The following is a 21,144-nucleotide window of genomic DNA, read 5'->3' as shown; positions in this document are numbered from 1 at the left end:
ATAAGAATGGAAATTAGAGCAAAGGGGGTTTAATAATAAAAAAAAATGAAGGGGTGATGAATTAAAGACTACAAAGAAAAAAGAAATATGGAATTAAAAAAGAGAGAGAAATGAACATTCATATGTATTAGTTTTAGCATTAGTGTCATAAAAAGTTCCAGGCAGACATTCAGAGAGTTTCATCCTTACAGATGAAATGGGAAATGGGTTCTTCAGATATTATTGTCCTACTACTGAGCACTAAAGTAGTCAAATTATGGTAATTTTCCCTTTCAAAAAACAGAGATGGTGTTGACAAGATCCTGTATCCCCTTCTGTTCAGCTGGCTAACAGACAGAATAAATAGGCAGGTTTATCCTCGGAATGAAGCATCCTTGATTTCTATCTCCATCCTTGATATCTGTGGATTTGAGGTATGCTGCTGTAACTTGTTTGCTCACCCAGTGAAAGGGTTTGCTTAGACTCTACATTACAGTAAAATTTTGATTTCGTTCGACTGAATCTTTTTTGTGCTTTGTAGGACCTTACCTTCATCAGCTTTGAACAGCTTTGCATAAATTATGCAGTTGAGTACCTTCCATACTTTTTTTAACAGGGTCATTTTCAAAGAAGAACAAGTAAGCTGTCTTTATTCAGTCTCATCCTCTGAGAACTGTAGATGAGTAAATTGCCTGTGGTATGCATCTGTTAAAAGATTTTCTTTTGAATTTTCAAGGATAATGAATATGAATGTTCATAAAAATGCCCCTTCCTGAATTAACTATCAAGCATTATGTTGAAAAGTTCACGTGTCAGGTAGTTTAAATTATCATTTAAACTACTTGCATTTGAATTATCAAAAATATGAATTATTCCCTAATAAAGTATTAGTGGAGAAATGGTCCGAACCTTCTGTGATGCTTCACAGGTTGATACATTTCTTGATAAGGATTACGGTCAAGTTCACCAGGATGTTCTTGACCTTTTTATTCAGAGCAAAAACAAGGTAAGAGAAATTATTTAGCCATCATTTGCTAGGAATTAAATTACCCTTATAAACGGAACCTTATCTTATTCTGGTTTTAGATGGTTGCATGGGCAACGCAGAGGCCCTCAACCAACAGAAATCCTATGTTGGGAAGAACAGCACAGTAATGCAGCGACATCAGGCCTCAACGCTGGCGGCCAAGTTCCAACTATCCCTCATTGAGCTCATTTAAAATATGTAGAGGTAGACCACCTAACTGAAAAGTGCTTTACGCTGTCTACATGAATCTCTTGTTGACTTTGATTGGCTTCAGATCCATGTATGTTATTTATCACCAAGTACTTTCTTCTAGTTTGTACAAATAGGGCCAACCCAGAGGCCTCAAACAGACGCCTCCTGTCAATAGTGAAAACTGTGTCATCATGTTGAGGAAGCTTTGTCCTGTTAGACCAGGAATATTTCAAGTCATTGTCAGCAAGGTGAGCATGATTCTGATAGGTGCACTTGTCATTTTTCACCTCTCAGGATGCATCCAAAATGGTGTTCTTTCCTACTATGTAGTAGGCGTAAAACAAATGTGAAAAGAGTAGTACCAGATGTCTGAATTCACAATATTCATAAAAGTACCTGGATGATTTACTGCTTCCAGAGAAATTTTGATCTGCACATCTGATAAACACTTTAACTCAACTCAACTTTATTTATAGCACCAATAAAAACAATGATTGTTGACCAAGGTGCCGTTCAGTCAATCAAATATCAACAACATTAACACTCAGAACAACATCAATTACAGCACAGAACAGAGCTAACACCACACAATTAACTACAGTTAAAAAAAAAGAGAACATAGATTGTTTTTGAGTTTGGCTGTGAACGCATTCAGTGTAGAGGTAGTTCTAATAGAACCCTTAGGCTGTTCCTGAGTTTCGGAGCAGCAACAGCAAAGGCTCAGTCACCTCTTGATTTCAATTTAGCCAGAGGAACGTTTAATAATCTTGGTTGGAAGACCTAAAAGTCCTTCCAGTGATTGTGAGCAGATAATAAATCAGACAGATATACAGGAGTTAACTCATTCAGAGCTTTAAAAACCAGCAGCAGGACTTTAAAATCAATTATTTTGTGAATTGGGAGCCAATACATAGATATTAATACTGGGGTAATGTGCTCTCGTTTATGCACACCATTAAGGAGCCTAGCAGCAGCATTTTGAACCATTTGAAGTCGATTAAGAGATAAAGGGAATTACAGTAATTGAGTCTTGTTGAAATTAAAGCATGAATGACTCTTTAAAAGTCCTTGACTTTTGAAAATGATAGATGTGGGTATCATCTGTGTAAAAATGGAAGGAGACACCATGTTTCCTAAAAATGGACCCTTGGGGAAGCATGTACAAAGAGAACAAGACTGGAGTGAGAATAGAGCCTTGAGGGACACCACACATAAGGGGAGCTGCATCTGAAGTAGATACACCAACACTAACAGAGAACCTTCTACTGTTAAAATAGGTTTGAAGCCATTTGAGAGCATTACCATGAATGAATTACCCACCCAGTGCTCCAAATGAGAAATCAAAACTCAATCAATCTAACAACACTGGCAGATCTGGCAGAATCTAGAGTCAGTAAAATATAATTCAGAACTTTAAGTGAAGTGAAGTGACATACAACCAAGCCAAGTGACCCACACTCAGAATTCGTGCTCTGCATTTAATCCATCCAAAATGCATACATACAGCAGTGAACACACACACACACACACACACACACACACACACACACACACACACACCCGGAGCAGTGGGCAGTCATTTATACTGCGGCACCCGGGGAGCAGTTGGGGGTTCGGTGCTTTTTATCCAAAGCGACCTACAGTGCATTCAGGCTATCAATTATTTTACATATCATGTGTTCCCGGGTAATCTAACCCCCAACCTTGCTCTAACAATTGAGCTACAGGAACACTAACTAACTAACTTGTTATGTTAAGATATTTGTCTCTGTTGTAGCCATAAGTCAGTGTGATTTCAACTTTTTAGCATTGCTATTTATTTCACTTTGTAGATTTCACTTTAGGTTTATGGGTGACCCACAGCTAAATGGTGCTCAGGAGAATTTATTTGGAAAACTACATCATCCAGAAGGGGCTTACCAACCCTGGCTTGTGGGATGAAATCTTATGTCAAATTGCCAATCAGGTTTGGAGAAACACCAATCCAGATAACTCAGAAAGAAGGCTGGCTCCCGCTGCTAGTGTGCATGAATGCATTTGCACCATCAACCAAAATGGAGAAATACCTTCTGAAGTAAGCAACACACCAATATTTACAATGATTTTGTCACAACTACATTTGAGCCTCCTGTCTATGTAAAGTGCTTTGAGTGCCTAGAAAAGCGCTTTATAAATGTAATGAATTATTATTATTATTAAGTATATTTTTGCAATGTTATTGAACTAATATTTTGTCCTCAATATGAACTTGGACAGGACTCTGGAAGTGGATTTGATTCAGACTACATATGTTTAATATTTTTTAATGTTACTTAAAATAAATATAAACACAATGTTTTATTTCAGCAACATTTCTCATTTTCGTTTAGTTTAACTTGAAGTACTCAAATAACTTAAACTAAATAAACTAAAACGAATTAATAAAAACAAATAAAAACTATATATGAAAAACAGAATAACAAGAACAGAAAATATAAAAATGTAATCTAATTAAAAAAATATGAATAATATATGTAATAGGAGATGATGTGGTGCTGTGCATTAATTGTGCTCTCTCTCTCGCATTACGACTCAGACTCTGTTGTAGCTGTGTGTAATTACATTACAGATGACAGAACACTGTTGAGTTTCCACAAGGGAGACATCATATGCTTGCAGAAAATGGAAGGCCTAGATGCAGATGAGACTGCTTTAAACCAAATGTGGCCATGAAGAGATGACAATGCTCTTCACATTTTTTAAAAATGTTTTTTGAAAAATGTAATTGTTTTTTAACACATTTTAGAATTTTATTTATTCCTGTGATCCTTCAGAAATCATTATAATATGCTAAAATGCTGCATAATAAAACCTGTCTTTCTTCCTTAAGCATGATGGTTTAGTCTACTCTTAAAATGTCATTCTGCTGTCACACACACACACACTTTCACACACCAGGTCTTGTAACTTGTAAGTTTGGGACCATTCATGGGCGATCTGGGGTTTTTCCTGTGGAGTTTGTTCAGCCAGTGGCTGCTCTTGAATTTATTAACATTCCTGTGGACAAGAAAGAGGAACCCAAGAATAAGCAGGGTCACGTGACCACATCAGCATGAACTCATGAGCCCATAAACTCGACCGCACAATTGAGGTATATGTGTGTTTAACAAGCATGTAGTCTGAAATTCTGATTTACATGTACCAAATATCCTTCTGAGGGCCGTTGTGTTGCTGCATTTCACCTCTAGGTGGCGTCCCCTGTCAGTGAGTATGCAGAGTACACAGACAGCACTGATATGGACATCGATGAGGATCTTGCATGACAGCCAGTACAACATGGTGGAATTTGCAAGGAAATATTTCAGAGGGGCCCAGAGAAAAAATGGGTCATTTTTGATTATGTCATAAGGGAAATTGTGAGCTCAGGTTCTCACAGTTACATAGTTGAATTAAAAGAAAATGTGTTATTGAAATATTGACATGCTTATATTTTGCAGTGAGGGAGCTATCAGAAATGGTGAAATTATCCAAGGTATAGAATGCATACCATACTTTCACTTTTAAACGTTCATAAGAATAGTTAATTTAAAATATATAATCTGCCATTATTTACTTTGTGATTTACAGTGGCATCAGAGGCTTGGAATATCTGAACACCTTTTATATTATTATTATTATTGTTATTACTACTAGGCCTACTAGTTTTACTACTATTGAAAAAAGATTGATTTGGAATTACAGGAGAGGGAGTAAATGATTACAATTTTTTTTTTTTTTTTGGTTAACTATTCCTATAAGTTTAGAGCCCATGAAGCAATAACTTAAAAGTTTCAATATTTTGTCTCCAGTTCAAGAGTCCCTAATCAAGTTCACTGATGAAAACATGAAAAAAGTAGCTGCAGAGATTTTTCTTGGTAAGCAGAATGTTCAGTGTGAACTTATTAAGAGACATATATATATATTTTTACTGTCATCTATTAAAATATAATGTGTAGTATGTAATACAACTGAAATATTTCTTATCTTGCAGCTATAATGAAATTTACGGGAGACAACCCATATGAAAGGCCAGACGGAGCAGGAGGTCATCAGCACTATCCTAAGAGTATGCAGCTCTTCAAAAAGCACAACGAGAACTCCCATCATGAATTATTAAGATAACCAGACAGGAATGTGCTAAATATCTTCATTGCCACTGCAGTATGCAATATGAATAATCTCTGTTGCAGCTGTAATAAGAGATGAAGCGTACTGTCATGTCCTCAAGCAGATCAGTGGGAACACCAGCTCCAAGACATATGAGTCTGCTTCTTCTGAATGAGAAAACCATGGAGGGCTCATTTTAATGTCATAAGATGATCTAGAGCTGTCAGAGGGGCTGCAGGCTCCTGTACATCCTCACTGCATACAAGTGTTTAGAGGCAACCTTACCTGCTGAAGGAGCTCCAAGACATCTGTGCACTTTCAGGGTATACTGCTGTGTTAAGTTACAGTTACACAGATCAAACAGATGAATACTGACTGATGATTACACAAACATGTTGACTCTATGATATTTATTGCAACTTGATCAACAATGTAATTCATTCAGTAGGAGCAATGTGATTTTAATTCACTTTTGTTACTTTGGAGGTGGCTTTGGATGCCATTGAAGAGCTGTGCTATAAGATGGGTCTGCATAAACTTTGAGCCTTTGATGAATATGCTATATATGTGGTCACAAACAGAGGTGAGACGGCAAAAAAAGGAAAATCTAAATCTATTATCAGATTGTTTGTAGTAGCTGATATGGTAGTTCACGTATCTCAGGAAAGGAAAGGGCCATTTTAATGTAAAAGAATAGTTCACCCTAAGATTAAATGTAGCTACTCAGGCCATCCAAGAGTAATTTGTTTCTTCATTGGATCAGATTTGGAGAAATTTTGCATGACTTGACTTGCTCCCTAAGGGATTCTCTGCAGTGAATGGGTGCCGTCAGAATGAAAGTCCAAATAGCTGATAAAAACATCACATTATTCAACATAATGTGACATTCCTTTCATGTATTGTGCTGCTTTTTGCACAAGTTACAAAGATCTGAGGCATTTGTTCTCATTTTGACCTAAATTTTCTCTGTTCAGTCTATTAATCTGATCTTCATTCATATTTTATAGGTGTTCGCTGACTACTTGAATGTCCCACGGGGAAAAACCAGTGAGCTGCAGCTTCAGCAAGTGTCAAAACTGGCAGCTCTTTAACATCATGCCAAGGACTTGATCTACTTGCCCACCTTGTAATGCAATTAATCTGACTGACACCATACTGAATTTACCAAGCAGATAAAGAACTGACTTGTTATGTATCAATGAAAAGCTTAAAAGATGTCACATTTACTCCACTTTACAATTACAAATTACAATTGCACTTCGTACAGTATGTGTGAATAGATTACTATGTATTTTAGTCCTTATACATATTTAAATGATTATTATAACATACCTTTCAAAGGTTTGGGGTCTGTAAGACTTTTTATTTAATACTTTTATTCATTAAGGAAGCATTAAATTGAGCAATTGAAAGTAAAGACATTTATAATGTTACAAAAGATTTAAATGTTTCAAATAAATACTATTCTTTTGAACTTTTTGTTTATAAGACAATTCTGAAAAATGTGGTATCCTCAGAAATACTAATATTCAGCAGAACAACTGTTTTCAACACTGATTATAAGAAGAAATGTTTAAGCAGCAGATCAGCACATCAGAATGATTTCTGAAGGATCATGTGACACTGAAGACTGAAAATTCAGCTTCGCAACACAGGACTGAATTACAGTTTAACATAATATTAAAACAGAAGGCAGTCATTTTAAATTTTATATTACAATATAACATTATTAATGTATTTTCAATCAAATAAATGCAGTCTTGAGTATAAGAGACTTCTTTTCAAAAACGTTAAAAGATTTTCCCAACCATAGACTTTGAACAGTAGAATGTGATATACATTAAGCTTGCCATTATTCTGCTCTCCTAATCAGACTGATATTTGCTATTTTCTTCAAGCAGAAACTTGAGGGAATGAGGGAAAAATTTGTCACTTTGAAGAGAGCTTTTCTCATATTAATTACTGTGCCACTAATTGTATAAAGGTAAATTCACAGTTGTAAAAACACTGTTGTGTTTGTTGTAACTGTTCAGTTGCCCCCTGATGGAGAACAGCACCTAGCTTATATCCTTGAGGGGATGTAAGTTACCTTTTCTATAGACTAACATTCTATAGATAAACATGGTGACCCAGCACATGCAGTCCCTCACTCCACATCAGGCCAAAGCACAATTTCTAGGTGAGATGCTGACTTAGGAGAACAGCCAATGTGAAGACGCACAGCCTTTTATTTGAAACACTGATTGCTGTGCTTGTGTTTCTGTTTCAGGCTCATGTTTGGCTCATCATTCTTCTACCTACAGAGCAGCAGTAATAGTGCTATCGACACCACATGCATACTGACTGTCAATCAAATGCTCTGAACTTACTAAGAAAAGATACTCATGTAAGTTTAAACACTTTATTTACTAACAGCACGTGTAAAAATAAACTCATGAGTCTTTTTAGGCTGTATTTCTAAAACTGCAGCATATTTTTTTAATAATAGCTGACCAAAAAAAAATCACAGTTCTGTCACAATTTAGAAAGTCATATGTTTGAAATGACTTGAGGGTGAGTAAGTAGATCTCTTATGCTCATCGAGGCTGCATTTATTTAATACAAAAATACAGTAAAACAGTAATATTGTGAATTCTTTTTGTAAATAACCATTTTTTTCATTGGTATATTTTCAAAAGTAATTTATTTCTATAATGTCGAAGCTGAATCATTACTCCAATCTTCAATGTCACATGATCCTTCGGAAATCATTTTAATATGATTTATTGCTTAAGAAACATTTACTATTATCAACATTATTATTATTGTATGTTTGTTCTAGATACAGATTTAAATGACAGGGTTAGAAGTTTTTTGTTGCTTAATTTATACAAATAAAATATGCATTTATTCCATGATTAGTTATGCAGTCTGCTTTGACACTGCTAAAGTGTCCATTATATTGTATATTTACAAGGATTTCAAATTTATCTGCATTTGTTTCTGTGATACTATATAACATGGTCACATATCGACTTCACAGCTGTTTTCAATGTTCTTCAGGAGCCGATGGTGAAGTTTCTGCTGAAGGAGGTCCAGTCCACCCGTACACAGAGGCCCACAGCTGGCTCCAGTTATGTTGAAAGCTACCTGTCTATTACTGATAGTGCAACATGTATGTTTATAATTTCAAAACCAAGTTCCAGGATTGGCTTGTTATTTACAATAATTTTACATGCATTCCATTAGAATTGTGAGTTATTCTCTTAAATACTGATTTGCACTAAGACTATTATGTTTTAAATATTTATATATTGTTTGTGTCATGTTGATGTGAATGAGAAACAAAATATATGCACAACAAATGCAGGTTTAATATGGAGTCTTTATTCTAAATAATAATAATAATAATAAATCACAACTGACCTGTGTTTTTCCCAAATGTGTATTATTTATTTACATTAGATGCACAGTTTGAGGAATCATGAAACATTGTTAATACATAGAATAATATTAACATAACACTGTGAAATGTTTGTAAGAAAATGTGTTCATTCATGTGACCAAAAAAAGTTATGATCAGCATTATTATTTTTTTGATAAAACTAAAACTATTAAACACATTTTTTTTCATTGAAATAAATTAAAATGAAAAACAATTAAATTAAATTAAATTAAATTAAATTAAATTAAATTAAATTAAATTAAATATATATATTTTTCACCCTAAAAAAACATTAAAAAGTGAAATAAAACTAAACTTTATAAAAATAATTTAAACCTAAATAGTAATGTTTAAAAATATCAATAATAATAATAATATTAATAATATATATATAAATAATACTAAAATAGCATGATTTGATTGGGTGGTTTCTCCATGCAATGAAACTGAATTGCTGCCAGGCAAACGTGTAAGTAAAAACTAATCCAGCGGACTCCTGATCCGTGTTTTCCACACGCATGATGTTCGTGGGCGTGGTTTGGTGAATTGGTCACAGATTCTTGGCTTCTGATTGGCTCTCTTAAGACGTGGTTCATGTGAACTTGCCCTGTGGTCAAACTGCATAAACACACAGCTGAAAACTTGCACGGCTTGAGGAGTGGATACAAAAGAATCTGGAGCTCGCATGAAGGATCACATTGTTTCTCTGCACCGATACACACCGAACGGAATTGATATCAATCTGAGACGGCGCGGGCTGATATTTCTCTGATTCGGCTTCAGGATGATGAAGTTTAGGTTCAGACGGCAGGGAAACGACCCTCATCGAGAGAAAATCAAACAGGATCTGTTTGCATTCAGTAAGGTATGTGGGATCACTGTAGCGTTGGGTTTCCTCTCTATCTCTGACTGTCTCTCTCGCATGCATGCGGTTTCGAGGTGCACTGAAATCGATTAAAGAACATTTAATTCAAGCAAATGTATTCACAAATGATTTATTGTGAACGTGTTCTGTTTCAGTAATTCCTCTTTATTAACATGCCGTTTCTAATATGGCAATGTTTTAGAACTTTCAAGGCAAGATATGACAATATAAGCGCACGAAAGTTGCTTGAAACCGTTTTGCTTTATATATAGGGCTTTATATAAGGGTTAGTGCACAGTTACACTTTTATAGCATCAAGAAAAATGTGTTTGCGTGTAATATTCATCTTCATCAATGGAGCTCATTAAATCATATTGGGCGTGTTGTCTATTGTGAGTGACCTCTGAAGTTTTCTCGTGTTTGTAACTTTAACCGTTACGAACAACTGACAGTTGACTGACTAATAAACATTTTCTATATATTATGTATATATGTATAATTTTTTTAAGCTCAATGAGCATTTAATTTAGTTAAACATGAATAACTAATGTTTGTTCTTGAGCCTTGAATGCGTCCTGCAGTGGTGCTGGCAGTTGCAGAGTGAGGATTTGTAGAGCTCTCTGTAATGAGGCTGCTCTTAAATCATAATGAACATGTTACTGCTCTCCTGCCAAAAACATAGAAAGAGTTGGATCGTAGGCTTTTTACTGATGGCCAAACTCTGGCAGTATTACAGCACAATCAGACATTTCTACCCCTTCTCTTCAGTGTAAAACAAAACAGGAGGATGTGAGAGATAGTGTATTATGCATGTTTTTACAGCATTAAAGTCCTCGCTTTTGTTCATTTCTCAAATGCTGCTGATGACATTTATCCACAGATGGTTTGGGAAAAACAGAGCGGCGGTGTGAAATGAAGGTGTGTGTGTCATGTTGATGAAGCGTCATGACTGTGTGTAATGTTACAGGAAGGTCCTGTTATTTATCATGTCACACTTTGAAAAGAGATCTGCATCACTTGGCCATCTTCAAGCCTGGTTTGGCTTAAATTGGTGTGTTGATTTAGAGAGACGTTTTTAAAATTGCCCAAAAACACATTTCTGTAAAGGACTTTTGATAGCCTTGAAGATGAATTTGACATTGTCTGTCAGATCTACTAAATTTCCTGCCTTGTTATTTTTTGTTGTAAAAACAAGGAAATCCCCTTCCTGACAAGACTGCACTAAATAGATCTACTGCATTGTTATTGTAACATCAGGGCTCATTAGAGGTCAGTGAAGTACCAACTGGTTTCTTTTTTAAGCTCAGCAGAAAAAGAGGGATTTCAAATGTCTTTATGATGTACATTACATGTGAGTTTAAGTTGTGAATGTGTGATTTCCAATTCTCTTCTTTTTACTCAGACAGTTGAGCATGGATTCCCAAACCAGCCAAGTGCTTTGGCCTATGATCCCAAACTGCAGCTTATGGCCATTGGAACTAAATCAGGGGCCATCAAAATGTATCCTTTTGTGAGTGCTTTATTCAAATGGATCTAATTATTTAGTTTATCTGCAAATCGTTTTGCAGTACTGTTCAAATGTTTGGGGTCAGTAAAGCACAGTAAAGACGTTTACATTGGTACAAAAAAAGTTGATTTCAAATAATTCCTGTGCAGAATTCTCCATTCAGCAAAGAATCTTAAGTGTATCACAGTTTCCACAAAAATATGAAGCAGCACTACTGTTATAATAAGAAATGCTATTCGAGCAGCAGATCAGCTGAAAATTTAGCTTTGCATCACAGGAATAAATTACACATTGATTGAAATAGAAAAGTTGTTTTAAATTGCAATACTAATATTTTGCAATGTCACTGTTTTTATTGTGTTTTTGATCAAATAAATGCAGCCTTGCTGAGCAAAAAAAAGTTAATTCAAAAACATGAAAACATCTTAATGATCCCAAACACTTGAACAAGTTTGTGCACATCTTCTCCGTAGTTTATCTTCCCCATTCAAATAATAATTTAAAAATTAAAAGAATGGGAATTAAGTTGAAAACATTTTTGATTAAATAAACTTAAGATTTTTAAATGAAGATTATAACAATTTTGTAAGTACTAGCCCCGTTTGAGTAGATTACAGTCATTTTTTGTGTGTCCAAACTTTTGTGATAACCACTGGCATTTTATGTTAACACCAGCTTCTTAAGCGTTATATTAAACTTTTTATATCCTTCATAAAATGTTGAGAAAGATTTGATCCTTTTGATTTAGATCAATGATACAATGCAGTGAGTCAATGTCCTAATTTACGGTTCACTGATTCTGATGAATTACTCTGGATGTATGACTCTGTTGTGTTGAAGACGTGAGTCATCTGCGTTTGTACACAATGTGACTCATTACATGTTGTGCTAGTCCTCTAAAACGTGGTACTTTGAAAATAAACCTTTTTAAATTGTTATAATTATAGTCGAAACTGTCGAGGCCTGAATGTTTGAGTCTGTTGTGGGTCGAAGGAATGTTTAGGAGGATACTATCAGAATAAAGTTTCGGAGACTCCTTTGGTGAGCTGTAATTATCTAGTCCTCCTGGACTGGACCGGTCAGACAGGCCAAGTATCATAGAATACATCCAACATTCTTTCACAGTCATGCTTGCTTTTTTTCTGTGATGGAAGCTGAGATACAGGCAAGATCAGTGATACTATGGTGATTGAGATGCACAGTACAGGTCTTTGAGCTTTGGGAGGCTGGTAGTGTCAGGCACAGCCCAGCTGAAAGATGCTCAATCCACAGCCTTGATGCACTCAGGGGGGGAGGGGCGCTAGCTGTGGGACGGCCTGATCTGACAACCTGCCACTCACCAGATCTTAGCGAATATCTGTCAACACTTAGAAGCTAATGCCTCGTCCATCAGACAAGACTCATGATGGAGAGAGGACAGGGACTGGTCGGTGTAAATAAAGGAGCTGTTCTGAGATTGAGTAATGAGAAGTTTGGCTTTGAAAGCATTTCCTCTGTTTGGGAGTTGAAGGGAGTGTAGGGAGTGATCAAAGTTTGATTTATAAAGTCTGACTAAATTTTTTTACAAACTAGATGTCTTTTGAATAACATTTGGGAATATAGTATTAGTTTAGTGTTGGCGAATTTCTCTCTTCTGTCATTAAGAGTTCTCTTTGAGAGACTTAAAAGCTCTGTTCAGGCGTTTTCTCATTTTTTAATGAAGGAAGCTAGATGACTTGGTGTCACACTAGCTTTTTTTATGAACAATTCTGCACAATGTATTTAAACATGGTGCAGTTATGCTAGAGAATAATCAAATTAGCCAAAATATTTAATAAACCAAGGGATCCCAAAGCTTTTTATGTTAGGACCCAGCTAGAGAGCTATGATCAATCTCAAGATCCACTGAAGAAGTTTAAGAGTGAAAAATGAAGGGAAAACTAAAGTTAATTAACTTTTAACTTTAAATGTAAGTTCTTTTTTTATTATTCATATCATAAGGTTTATAGAAAGCTATGGAAATAATGATAAACCAGAAAAAAGACAACTTTGTGGTACACAGATAAAGAGAAAATATAATTTTGCTTTCTTGATGGCGCTGCAAGAGTAGCTTTATGGCTTACAGTGGGTATAGAAAAGAATCACCCCCTTTTAAAATAATCACATTTTGTTGCTTTGCTGCCTGAAAGGAAGACGGACACAGTTTTTGTTTTATCCAGCTCTGTTTACTCGGTGCAACTAAAAAAAAAATCCAAGTGAAAGCTATAATACAAACAAAACTAAACTAAAAAACAGAATCACTGAGTTGAAAAAAGGATCACCCTCTTGTGTCAGTATTTTGTTTAATCAGCTTCTGCTTTAATTATAGTCTTTTGGGATATGTCTTTACTAACTTGTGATTCTTCTCTATACCCACTGTATATTAAACGAATAAATCATTGACATGGAACTTGCAGGTTATTAAGGGAGTCATATGTTGGTTCAGTAGCTGGATTTTAGTGAGTTCATTCAAATAAGGGTTCGTCAGAATGATTGCAGATCAGTGAATCCTGAATCTTTTTCAGTGCTTCGTTAAAGTTACTTCTATTCTAACACTTTGCGTTAACCACAAATTGAAAACCGTTGTAATTAACGTTCATGGAATCCGTGGGAGATGTGTACTGCATTGTGAAATGAAGGTCTTTCCAGTTCTATGAAAATATGCTGAATTGTATGCGTGTTGATTCCATGTCAGCCTGCTTACAGTATGTCTCTAAAGCTGCACTTCTGGCTGAAATTTATAAAGTGTAAGGGAGACTCTTTCCCCATGGGTCATGCTTAAACTTGTGCCGAATCAATAGCCAGATCCTGCTAGATGAAAAGCTAGCAAGATCTTTATGAACAACTTATAAATTGATCCCAGCATACAGTCATCCAGTATTTTATCAGTTCCTGCGGTGTTATTTGATTAAGCTGTCAGTGCTTTCTTCATTAGTTAGAGAAAACTGGAATGCTGCTGTGGTTTGATAAGCTCCATTTTATCTGGATTGGTTCCAGCTCCAGATGTGTGGTTTGCACATCAAAGGCTGGATCAAAGCCCTGGTCATCTCGATGTCAGACGCCAGAACGGCCCAGTCTGAAGTGCGTCTGATCAAGGGTGCTGTCATCGGAGTTTGTCCAGCACAAACTTTGCAGTGTAATGTCCAGATAGATATTAGTTAGCCATTTGAGGGTTTGGGGGCAGCAATTCCTGTTTAAGAAAATAATGGAAGTAAGGTGGAAAACTGTTGTGAAATTAAGCAGCCTAATTTTTATGCCATTACTGCTACAGACTTTTTCAACATAAATTTTAAAAACCAACCATTGTTTTTTCTGAGCATATTTATCTTTTTTTTTTTTTTTTTACATTTGCTGATCTTTTCAAGGCTTTCGTCTTAAAGAGATGCTTACATTTGCCTTTTGTTTATTGGCCTCAGTTTGGTGAACATTGGATATAATAGGAGCCCGTCTGATCATAAATGTGTCTCCGCTGCCACCACAAATTGAGGCGCAGGGGTGGGGACTAAAGAGGAGGACAGACGTGGGGGTTTTAGCAAGGCGAAGTGGAAAGTAATGAGACTGCTGGGATAGAGGAGCTGTTGGAAGTGCCGGGTTCACTCCTGAAGAATTCATGTGTCTGTGCCATAAGTTCACCCTCTGCTGTAAGAGGACATTCCTCTGCACTTTTGTTGCTGGTCCTCATCTCAAAGACGTCTTTTGAAATGGTTTCCGGGGCCACTGCTGGAGCAGGCTTGTAATCAGGATGTGCTTCAGATTTTAGTAGCGACAGCTTTGGTGATTGACCATGTCTGTCGGGCTGAGCCATGTAACGGTCAGAAATGCTTCTGTTGTCGCTTGTGGTTGTGCTGAAATGAGGTGCAGTCATTACTATGGCATCCCCCTCATTTGCTTAGTGAGCATTAGAGCCCATTATCCTAATCTAACAGGCGCCATTTATACTTTAATAGAGATTTAACAGAGATGCATTCATTTAAATTTCCACAGTCCTCGGATTTGTATGAATCATATGGATGGCTTGTTTGTTTCAGTGTGAGAATGGCTCATTTTTAATGAAAGGTAATGAATTTGCCAGTATGTTTATTTCTTCAAACAACAGCTGTAAAGTATTAAATGGTTTGTGTGCCAGAAGGGAATTATTAGTCATGAATTTTGTGGAATCTAATTTACAAGAGGAGGAGCAGTACATCTACTTCCCAGTGTTAACTGACCCTTCACAAAGACAAAGTTACTTTTGCTTAGTTACTGTTGCTACGTCTGACAAGCCATTGTGCACTCACGCCACACATCATCTTCTCACACAGTGAAAAATACTTTGTGGAGGAAAGAGGAAACTGGCAATGCGCTGACAGACAAGACATAGCCAGTTACTTTTATGAAACAAAGTCTCAGCTTTCAAATTCTTTTATTTTTTTCAATGAGATTCAAACATTTTATATATAAAATACAAATACTTTACTAATTATTATAGCACAAAATAATTGTGAATGAACATCAGAAGATATTTTTCAACTGCAGAAAAGCATCAATACGCACCACTTCAAAGTCCACTGACGTTAGGTCAGGTCACCTGTCAATCAAAATATATAAACCATACCTCTTATATTGACCTGTTTATTGACACAGTCTTTTGCAATGTAGACTAATATTTGCAAACTACTCACCTTTACCCTATGCAACTGCTGAGGTGGACCGTATGAATAATGTAAACTCTTAATATTGCATGCATGCCAAATAAATACAAGCGGCTTTCACATGTGAAACAAGCCCAGGGCTGTCACGACTAGTACCAAAACAACACTGGTGGGAGTACTAACTGACTAATCGGCATAACTCTTTTCTTGCCTCCTAATTTGACTCCTTTATTTGTAATTGGTATTAATCATCTGCCAAGAATATTACTAAATGTACTCGTTCTTTCACATGCATTAATGTCTGAAGTTGCTCTCCCGTGTTTGTTATGCTGCTAATGTGCTGTGACTTTAAAAGAGCGTTATTATCCGTTATCATTATCATGGAGATAAAAAAAATGTGTAGAACCAGTCACACACACAATGCTCAGAATAGCACTTCCGTGATATAATTTTTGGTAGATCTTCAAAATGTCAGTCATCTTTCCTATCATCGGTTGTCTTCTCAATCAAGCGATGAGTGGATCTGTATGCATTGAGTCTTATCCTAGAGTGCTAGCTACTGTATCCGTTTTCCCCTCCCAGCGGCATTACTGCAGCTCTCTGATCTGAGCCAGGAAGTTAGCCTCTTTGCCACTGCAAACACTCAAACATTTGTCTGCTCTAGAGGCATAACCTTATCACAACTTTTTAGTTTGGCAGATTGCCTTATGAAAGACTGATGCTTTTACATTTCTCATTCTCACATAGGGATGTCCTCTCTTCTGACTGAACACAGCTGAGGAAACACTCCAACGCCTCTTCATCGGTTCATTCATACAGTAACTGCTCTATCTTTTGCTGGAGCCGTTTCTTCCCAATGGTTTTAGATTGTGCTGCAGAGGGAAGCTTAAATGTCGCTTTGCATATCTTTTCTCTCATGTGTCTCAACCTAAAGCCATTAGTATTCTGTTGTGAGCCTCACGGACACACACAGGGAGCTCAAAATCAGTCCCCTTCCCCCCATGTAGTGCACTTCAGTGACCGCTAAGCTATCTATAGACCTTTGGAAACTCAAATCGTGAAGAAGACTCATTTGAATTCTGTTTAATGCTCATTGCTGCCAAACCTTTCTACTTAAAGGGCGTCCATTTATTTGTGAATTGTGGCAAGTTACTGGATGGGAAAAGGTTTGCTTGTGGCTTCTTTTATAAGGACCTTCGCCTGTTTTGGAAATTAGCAGAACAGACGCAGGACTCCCAGTCATCTAATCAGTTGTGACATGAACTGAAAATGACCGTGCACAATGGGTAACGCAAAGTTCACGTTTCAGTCTTTCTTACTAAAACTGCATTTTCTAGAAATGTTTACCAGGCCAAAGTTCAGCTGGAGCTGCAGTATGTCAAAAGTTTCATCGTTTGCTTTTTTTCTTCTTCTTTTTAGAAGGAATCTCAAATTGCATTTATTGCATCTCAAAGCAGATGATACTTTAAGCAGGGTTCATATGAAAACATTTGTCGTTTTGGATCTCAAAAATGGTGGATGCTACATTTTAGTGTAAACCGTATGGCTTTGGTCCATCATTCAATGACTCATTCAACAGGCATCAGTTGTAATAGATTTTTTGTTTTCTTTAGAGAAAACCCCCATAATTACTTGGGTTTGTCTATTCAATATAGGACAACGTATGTTTACGGCATTAGAATTTAGACACAATGTCTGCTGTTTGTCACTATTCAGACCGTGAAATTGCATTATCCTTTGCCAACTTGTTTTTAGCGCTTGAGTGAGTAATTGCCAAGCATTGTTGGGAGTATGTCGAGAGGAGATAGCCAGTGTAGCCCCTCCAAGAGTGTGTTTGGTTTATGTTGTGAGAGCACTCTGGGGCCCTGGAAGGGAGTTCTGATTGTTACATGAATTTGACATGTTAATACTCTTTTGTGCTAATGGAGAGGATGGAGAGTAGCTATAGTGTGGTTAAATATTTATGTTATTTGGATCATGATGAATGAAGTTATTTATTTCAGAGGTGTAGTTTCCCTTGTGAAAAAGTGTGCTTAATTGGATTGAATGTGCTCTTGTAGTGTAAAAATAAAGTATTAAAATTGTACTACATGGAGATAAGATAATATTAATTAAATTAAAGGCCACTTAAGTGTACTTGGAGTATACTTTTCATGACCATGTTTTCTTTTTTTTTTTTCACACTTAAGTACATTGTTAAAAACTGTCCTTTGTTGGAATGTAACACTTTCCTCAACTCACATTGCAAAACATTTCACAATACAAATTTCTCCTGACAAAATGAGATTTAAGAAAAATTCTGAATGTAAATTTATTATTAATAAAACTAAATTTTAAGAGTTTAATTCGTATATACACACACACCTCCAACTTGTATCGCGATTAGATTAACATCTCAACCGTCTTGAATTGTCACATTTTAATCTATTTTCAACTGGCTCGTGGTTCATCGTTACTTCCCTAGCACTTTGCAATGAGTTTTCATTGAAAGTACCTTTTAAATAGTTAGTTTAATCTTTTGTTGTGCTTTAAAATAAGTTAATATGTTGACAAACATACTAAAGCACATGTAAAGTATTTATAAGTTGAATTGTTATTTTAAACTACATTTAAAGTTAATGTTTGGCAACGTCTTCAGCCATACAAGCCTTAGCCAAAATGACATTAAAAGTATATTTTGGTTTTCCATAGATGGGGTCAAAAGAGGCAGCTAATTTGTATTTCATATGTTTAAACCATAATACTTTTTATTTACTTTAAGTTAAGTGTGTGAATAAAGTTTAGTTTAATTTTTTTTTGTTTTGTTCTAGGAAGCTAGTCTCACAAGGGTTATGCATAAATACATTTGTCAAATAAATGTTACCCTTGTTATTCTAAACTCCTTGACATTATGTTGTAGATAAGATGTTTTGAAAAAAAAAATCTCCTATTTGTTTTCTTTTTCTAGACCATGAAAGTTTATCTCTTAACTGAACATCTGCTCCGGTATATCGGACATCCAGATTAGCAATTTAAAAGTGAACATTTTTCGGTTTGTGTTGACTAGGATCTCTTTCTGTTTGCATTACTGTAAATTCTGTCATCTTTGGCAATAATATTGCTAACCTGGGTCAAATAAATTTGCATTGCTGAATCTTATAGCCATCTAATGGTATTTTAGACTTTCATGGTTTACTTAAATGTGTTTTTAAAATGTTTTTGAGGTGATTTGGATGCCTTCACTAGCTTGTTCTTTGTGTCTTGACAATATCAGGTTCTGTTTTGAGTGTCTGCTTGTTACTTCCAGTGGAAACCCTAGTATTCATGTGAGACCTGGAGCTGAAGGAAATGAATTCTGAATGCAGAATTCGGAGCATTTCTGAAAGACCCTATGAGTGTGGATGTGAAGGTCTCTTAAATTAGATTGTGAAGCACACAAGCATGCAAGACGAGGACAGTATTTCCTGTGTGAAATGAGTTGCAATGTATCTTTAAAAAAAAATTCACCCACAAACAGGAAATCACTTTTTTTTTTCTCCATGTCAACAAACAAAAAACATTCTGTGCCCTGCTCAAAGTGCAGCCTGCGTACCCACGAGACCAGACACATCAGAGCGTGGTGTGGGACAAGACCTGATGGGCGATTGTGGGTCTGGATGGGTAGACGCTCATGTGCAGGAGAATAAAATGATTCGTGGGACTCCTGCAAAATAGAATTATGCAAACATAAAATATCTAATAACAGCATTGCAGCATTGAGCAATGTAGCCAATCACAGACACAAATATGAAAAATCAGTCCCGTGCAGGTCTCTGGTGCAGCCATCCCGTGGTTTGAAATTTCTCCACACCATTAGCAATGCTAGTTGGAGAGTTGGCTCAAAAAGTAGAGTTTAATCATGGTACAGTATATTGACTGTAAGGGGAGTTTTTGATGGGATGAAATGACAGGGCCTCTCTGTTCATGTTAATGACCTGTGGAGTAATCAGAGATGAGTGCGAGAGAATTTTACAGATGTTTTTGCTTCCCACACTCAACACAGAGACCCTGCACTCCCAGCATGCTTCACACACCTTTCTGTGCTCTATGGTTGGCCCCTTCTTTGGTGATACTATTGGTACTATAATGTTATTTTTTTTTTTGTAACCTCACTTTCCCTTTTCTCCCTTTTGATCATCTCCACCACTTCTTTCTCTATCTTGACCATTTTCTCTGCCCATTGTGCAGGAGCATGATGTAATCCTTGAGAACGGAGTGGAGCGGATCGAAGGGACACATCTTACTTCACTGTCATTCTGTGGATATCTCCACTGCAGATTCATTCATATTGTGTATCGCTCCATAGTTAAGAGGTTGTTGAGGTTTTTTTTAGTTCTTCTTTAGCTTAAGTGGTATAACATAGTCATGAGTTTGATTCCCAGGGAATACAAGACCTGATAAAAGCATCTGCCGAATGCGTTGAAATGACTGAGAATTGTTTTTTTTTACCTTCATGATAATAAGAATGAAAGTCCTGTGAAAAGAAAGCTGTATTCCTTGAATGCATTTACATGTACAAAATAATTCACTAACATGACCTTTCATGTTGTCGGGTTCTTAAATAAATATAATTGGTGTTTCCCAGCTTTTAAAAATTTCATTGTTTAGTGTTTTTTTTTTTATTTGTGGCATATGAGTCCCTTCTGCAAATAACAGTTTGCCTGTTAGTGTGTGACATAATAATAGAGATGCTGCCATGGCAACCAAGGTGACTTCAGAACGGAGCAGTTCGTCTGGGGTGCCGTTTCAAGAGCCTGGGTGTGGAAGACCTCATGGGTTTGATTAGGCAGCTGCTGAATTGGCTCTGAGCGCTGTGTGTGAGGTGGCACGGTGACGTGAGGCAGTGCCACACAGGCTGAGCTTTTGTTCTGGACCCAGCAGAGCTGACGGTGTGTCCTGTGCTCCTCTCGCACCATGACTGCATCTCTTCTCATTAGTCTGAGTCAGACGTATCTACCCTGCCTCACGATGAAGTATGTAGAGAGAAGTGGCCTGTGTTCAGAATCATGATGTCCAGTCCATTTGGATCAGTAAAAACAATGACTTGTGTCAAAATAACAGAAATGTGTGCATTAAAGTGTTGGTTTATTATTAAATATTACATTGAAATAGAAATATATGAAGAGAAAAAAACATTTTGGCTTGCAGGTTATTCCTCAAGGTCAGGGCATTGAATTGTGGAATATGGTATTTAACACAGTGTTGGTTTGTAAACTGCTCATTTTCACCAGTGTGGTGGTCATCTTGGTAAAAGCATGCTTTGCGTGCTTAAATGGTATGCCATTCCAGCCAAACCCGTGCTATTTTTATTTTATTTTATTTTTTTTAAACTTATTTATTTTTTAAGATTTTACTTTA

The 21,144-nt window shown here is 36.4% G+C and overlaps 1 protein-coding gene and 2 long non-coding RNA genes across 6 annotated transcripts in view; all 3 read left to right on the top strand.

The window, feature by feature from the left end:
• The first annotated feature begins 3,029 nt into the window (after positions 1 to 3,029).
• On the top strand, positions 3,030 to 8,646 carry LOC127943016 (uncharacterized). Of its 2 annotated transcripts, none has more exons than XR_008149527.1 (3): positions 3,030 to 3,272; positions 7,593 to 7,709; positions 8,366 to 8,646. It is a non-coding gene; the product is annotated as an uncharacterized LOC127943016 (long non-coding RNA). The 2 variants fall into 2 exon arrangements; XR_008149528.1 differs by lacking the exon at positions 3,030 to 3,272 and adding an exon at positions 7,368 to 7,502.
• Positions 5,024 to 7,190, top strand: LOC127943025 (uncharacterized). 2 transcript variants are annotated; one of them, XR_008149529.1, is made up of 3 exons: positions 5,024 to 5,091; positions 5,208 to 5,646; positions 6,331 to 7,190. It is a non-coding gene; the product is annotated as an uncharacterized LOC127943025 (long non-coding RNA). The 2 variants fall into 2 exon arrangements; XR_008149530.1 differs by having other exon boundaries at positions 5,208 to 5,906.
• A 689-nt stretch (positions 8,647 to 9,335) lies between the features above and the next one.
• Positions 9,336 to 21,144, top strand: part of LOC127951881 (lethal(2) giant larvae protein homolog 1-like) — a 29,657-nt gene continuing 17,848 nt past the window's right edge. The window contains exons 1-2 of one of the 2 annotated variants that reach the window (XM_052549969.1): positions 9,336 to 9,612; positions 11,015 to 11,112. In XM_052549969.1, coding sequence (XP_052405929.1) covers positions 9,532 to 9,612; positions 11,015 to 11,112 — 179 coding nt within the window. In that variant the 5' untranslated portion in view covers positions 9,336 to 9,531. The remainder of the gene's footprint in view (positions 9,613 to 11,014; positions 11,113 to 21,144) is intronic. The other variant, XM_052549980.1, reaches the window with a different exon arrangement.

This window comes from Carassius gibelio, chromosome A3, assembly GCF_023724105.1.
Source record: "Carassius gibelio isolate Cgi1373 ecotype wild population from Czech Republic chromosome A3, carGib1.2-hapl.c, whole genome shotgun sequence".
In the NCBI taxonomy this organism is placed as follows: domain Eukaryota; kingdom Metazoa; phylum Chordata; class Actinopteri; order Cypriniformes; family Cyprinidae; genus Carassius; species Carassius gibelio.
The sequence above is the reverse complement of the archived record's forward strand: the minus strand, read 5'-3'. Positions and strand labels throughout refer to the sequence as shown.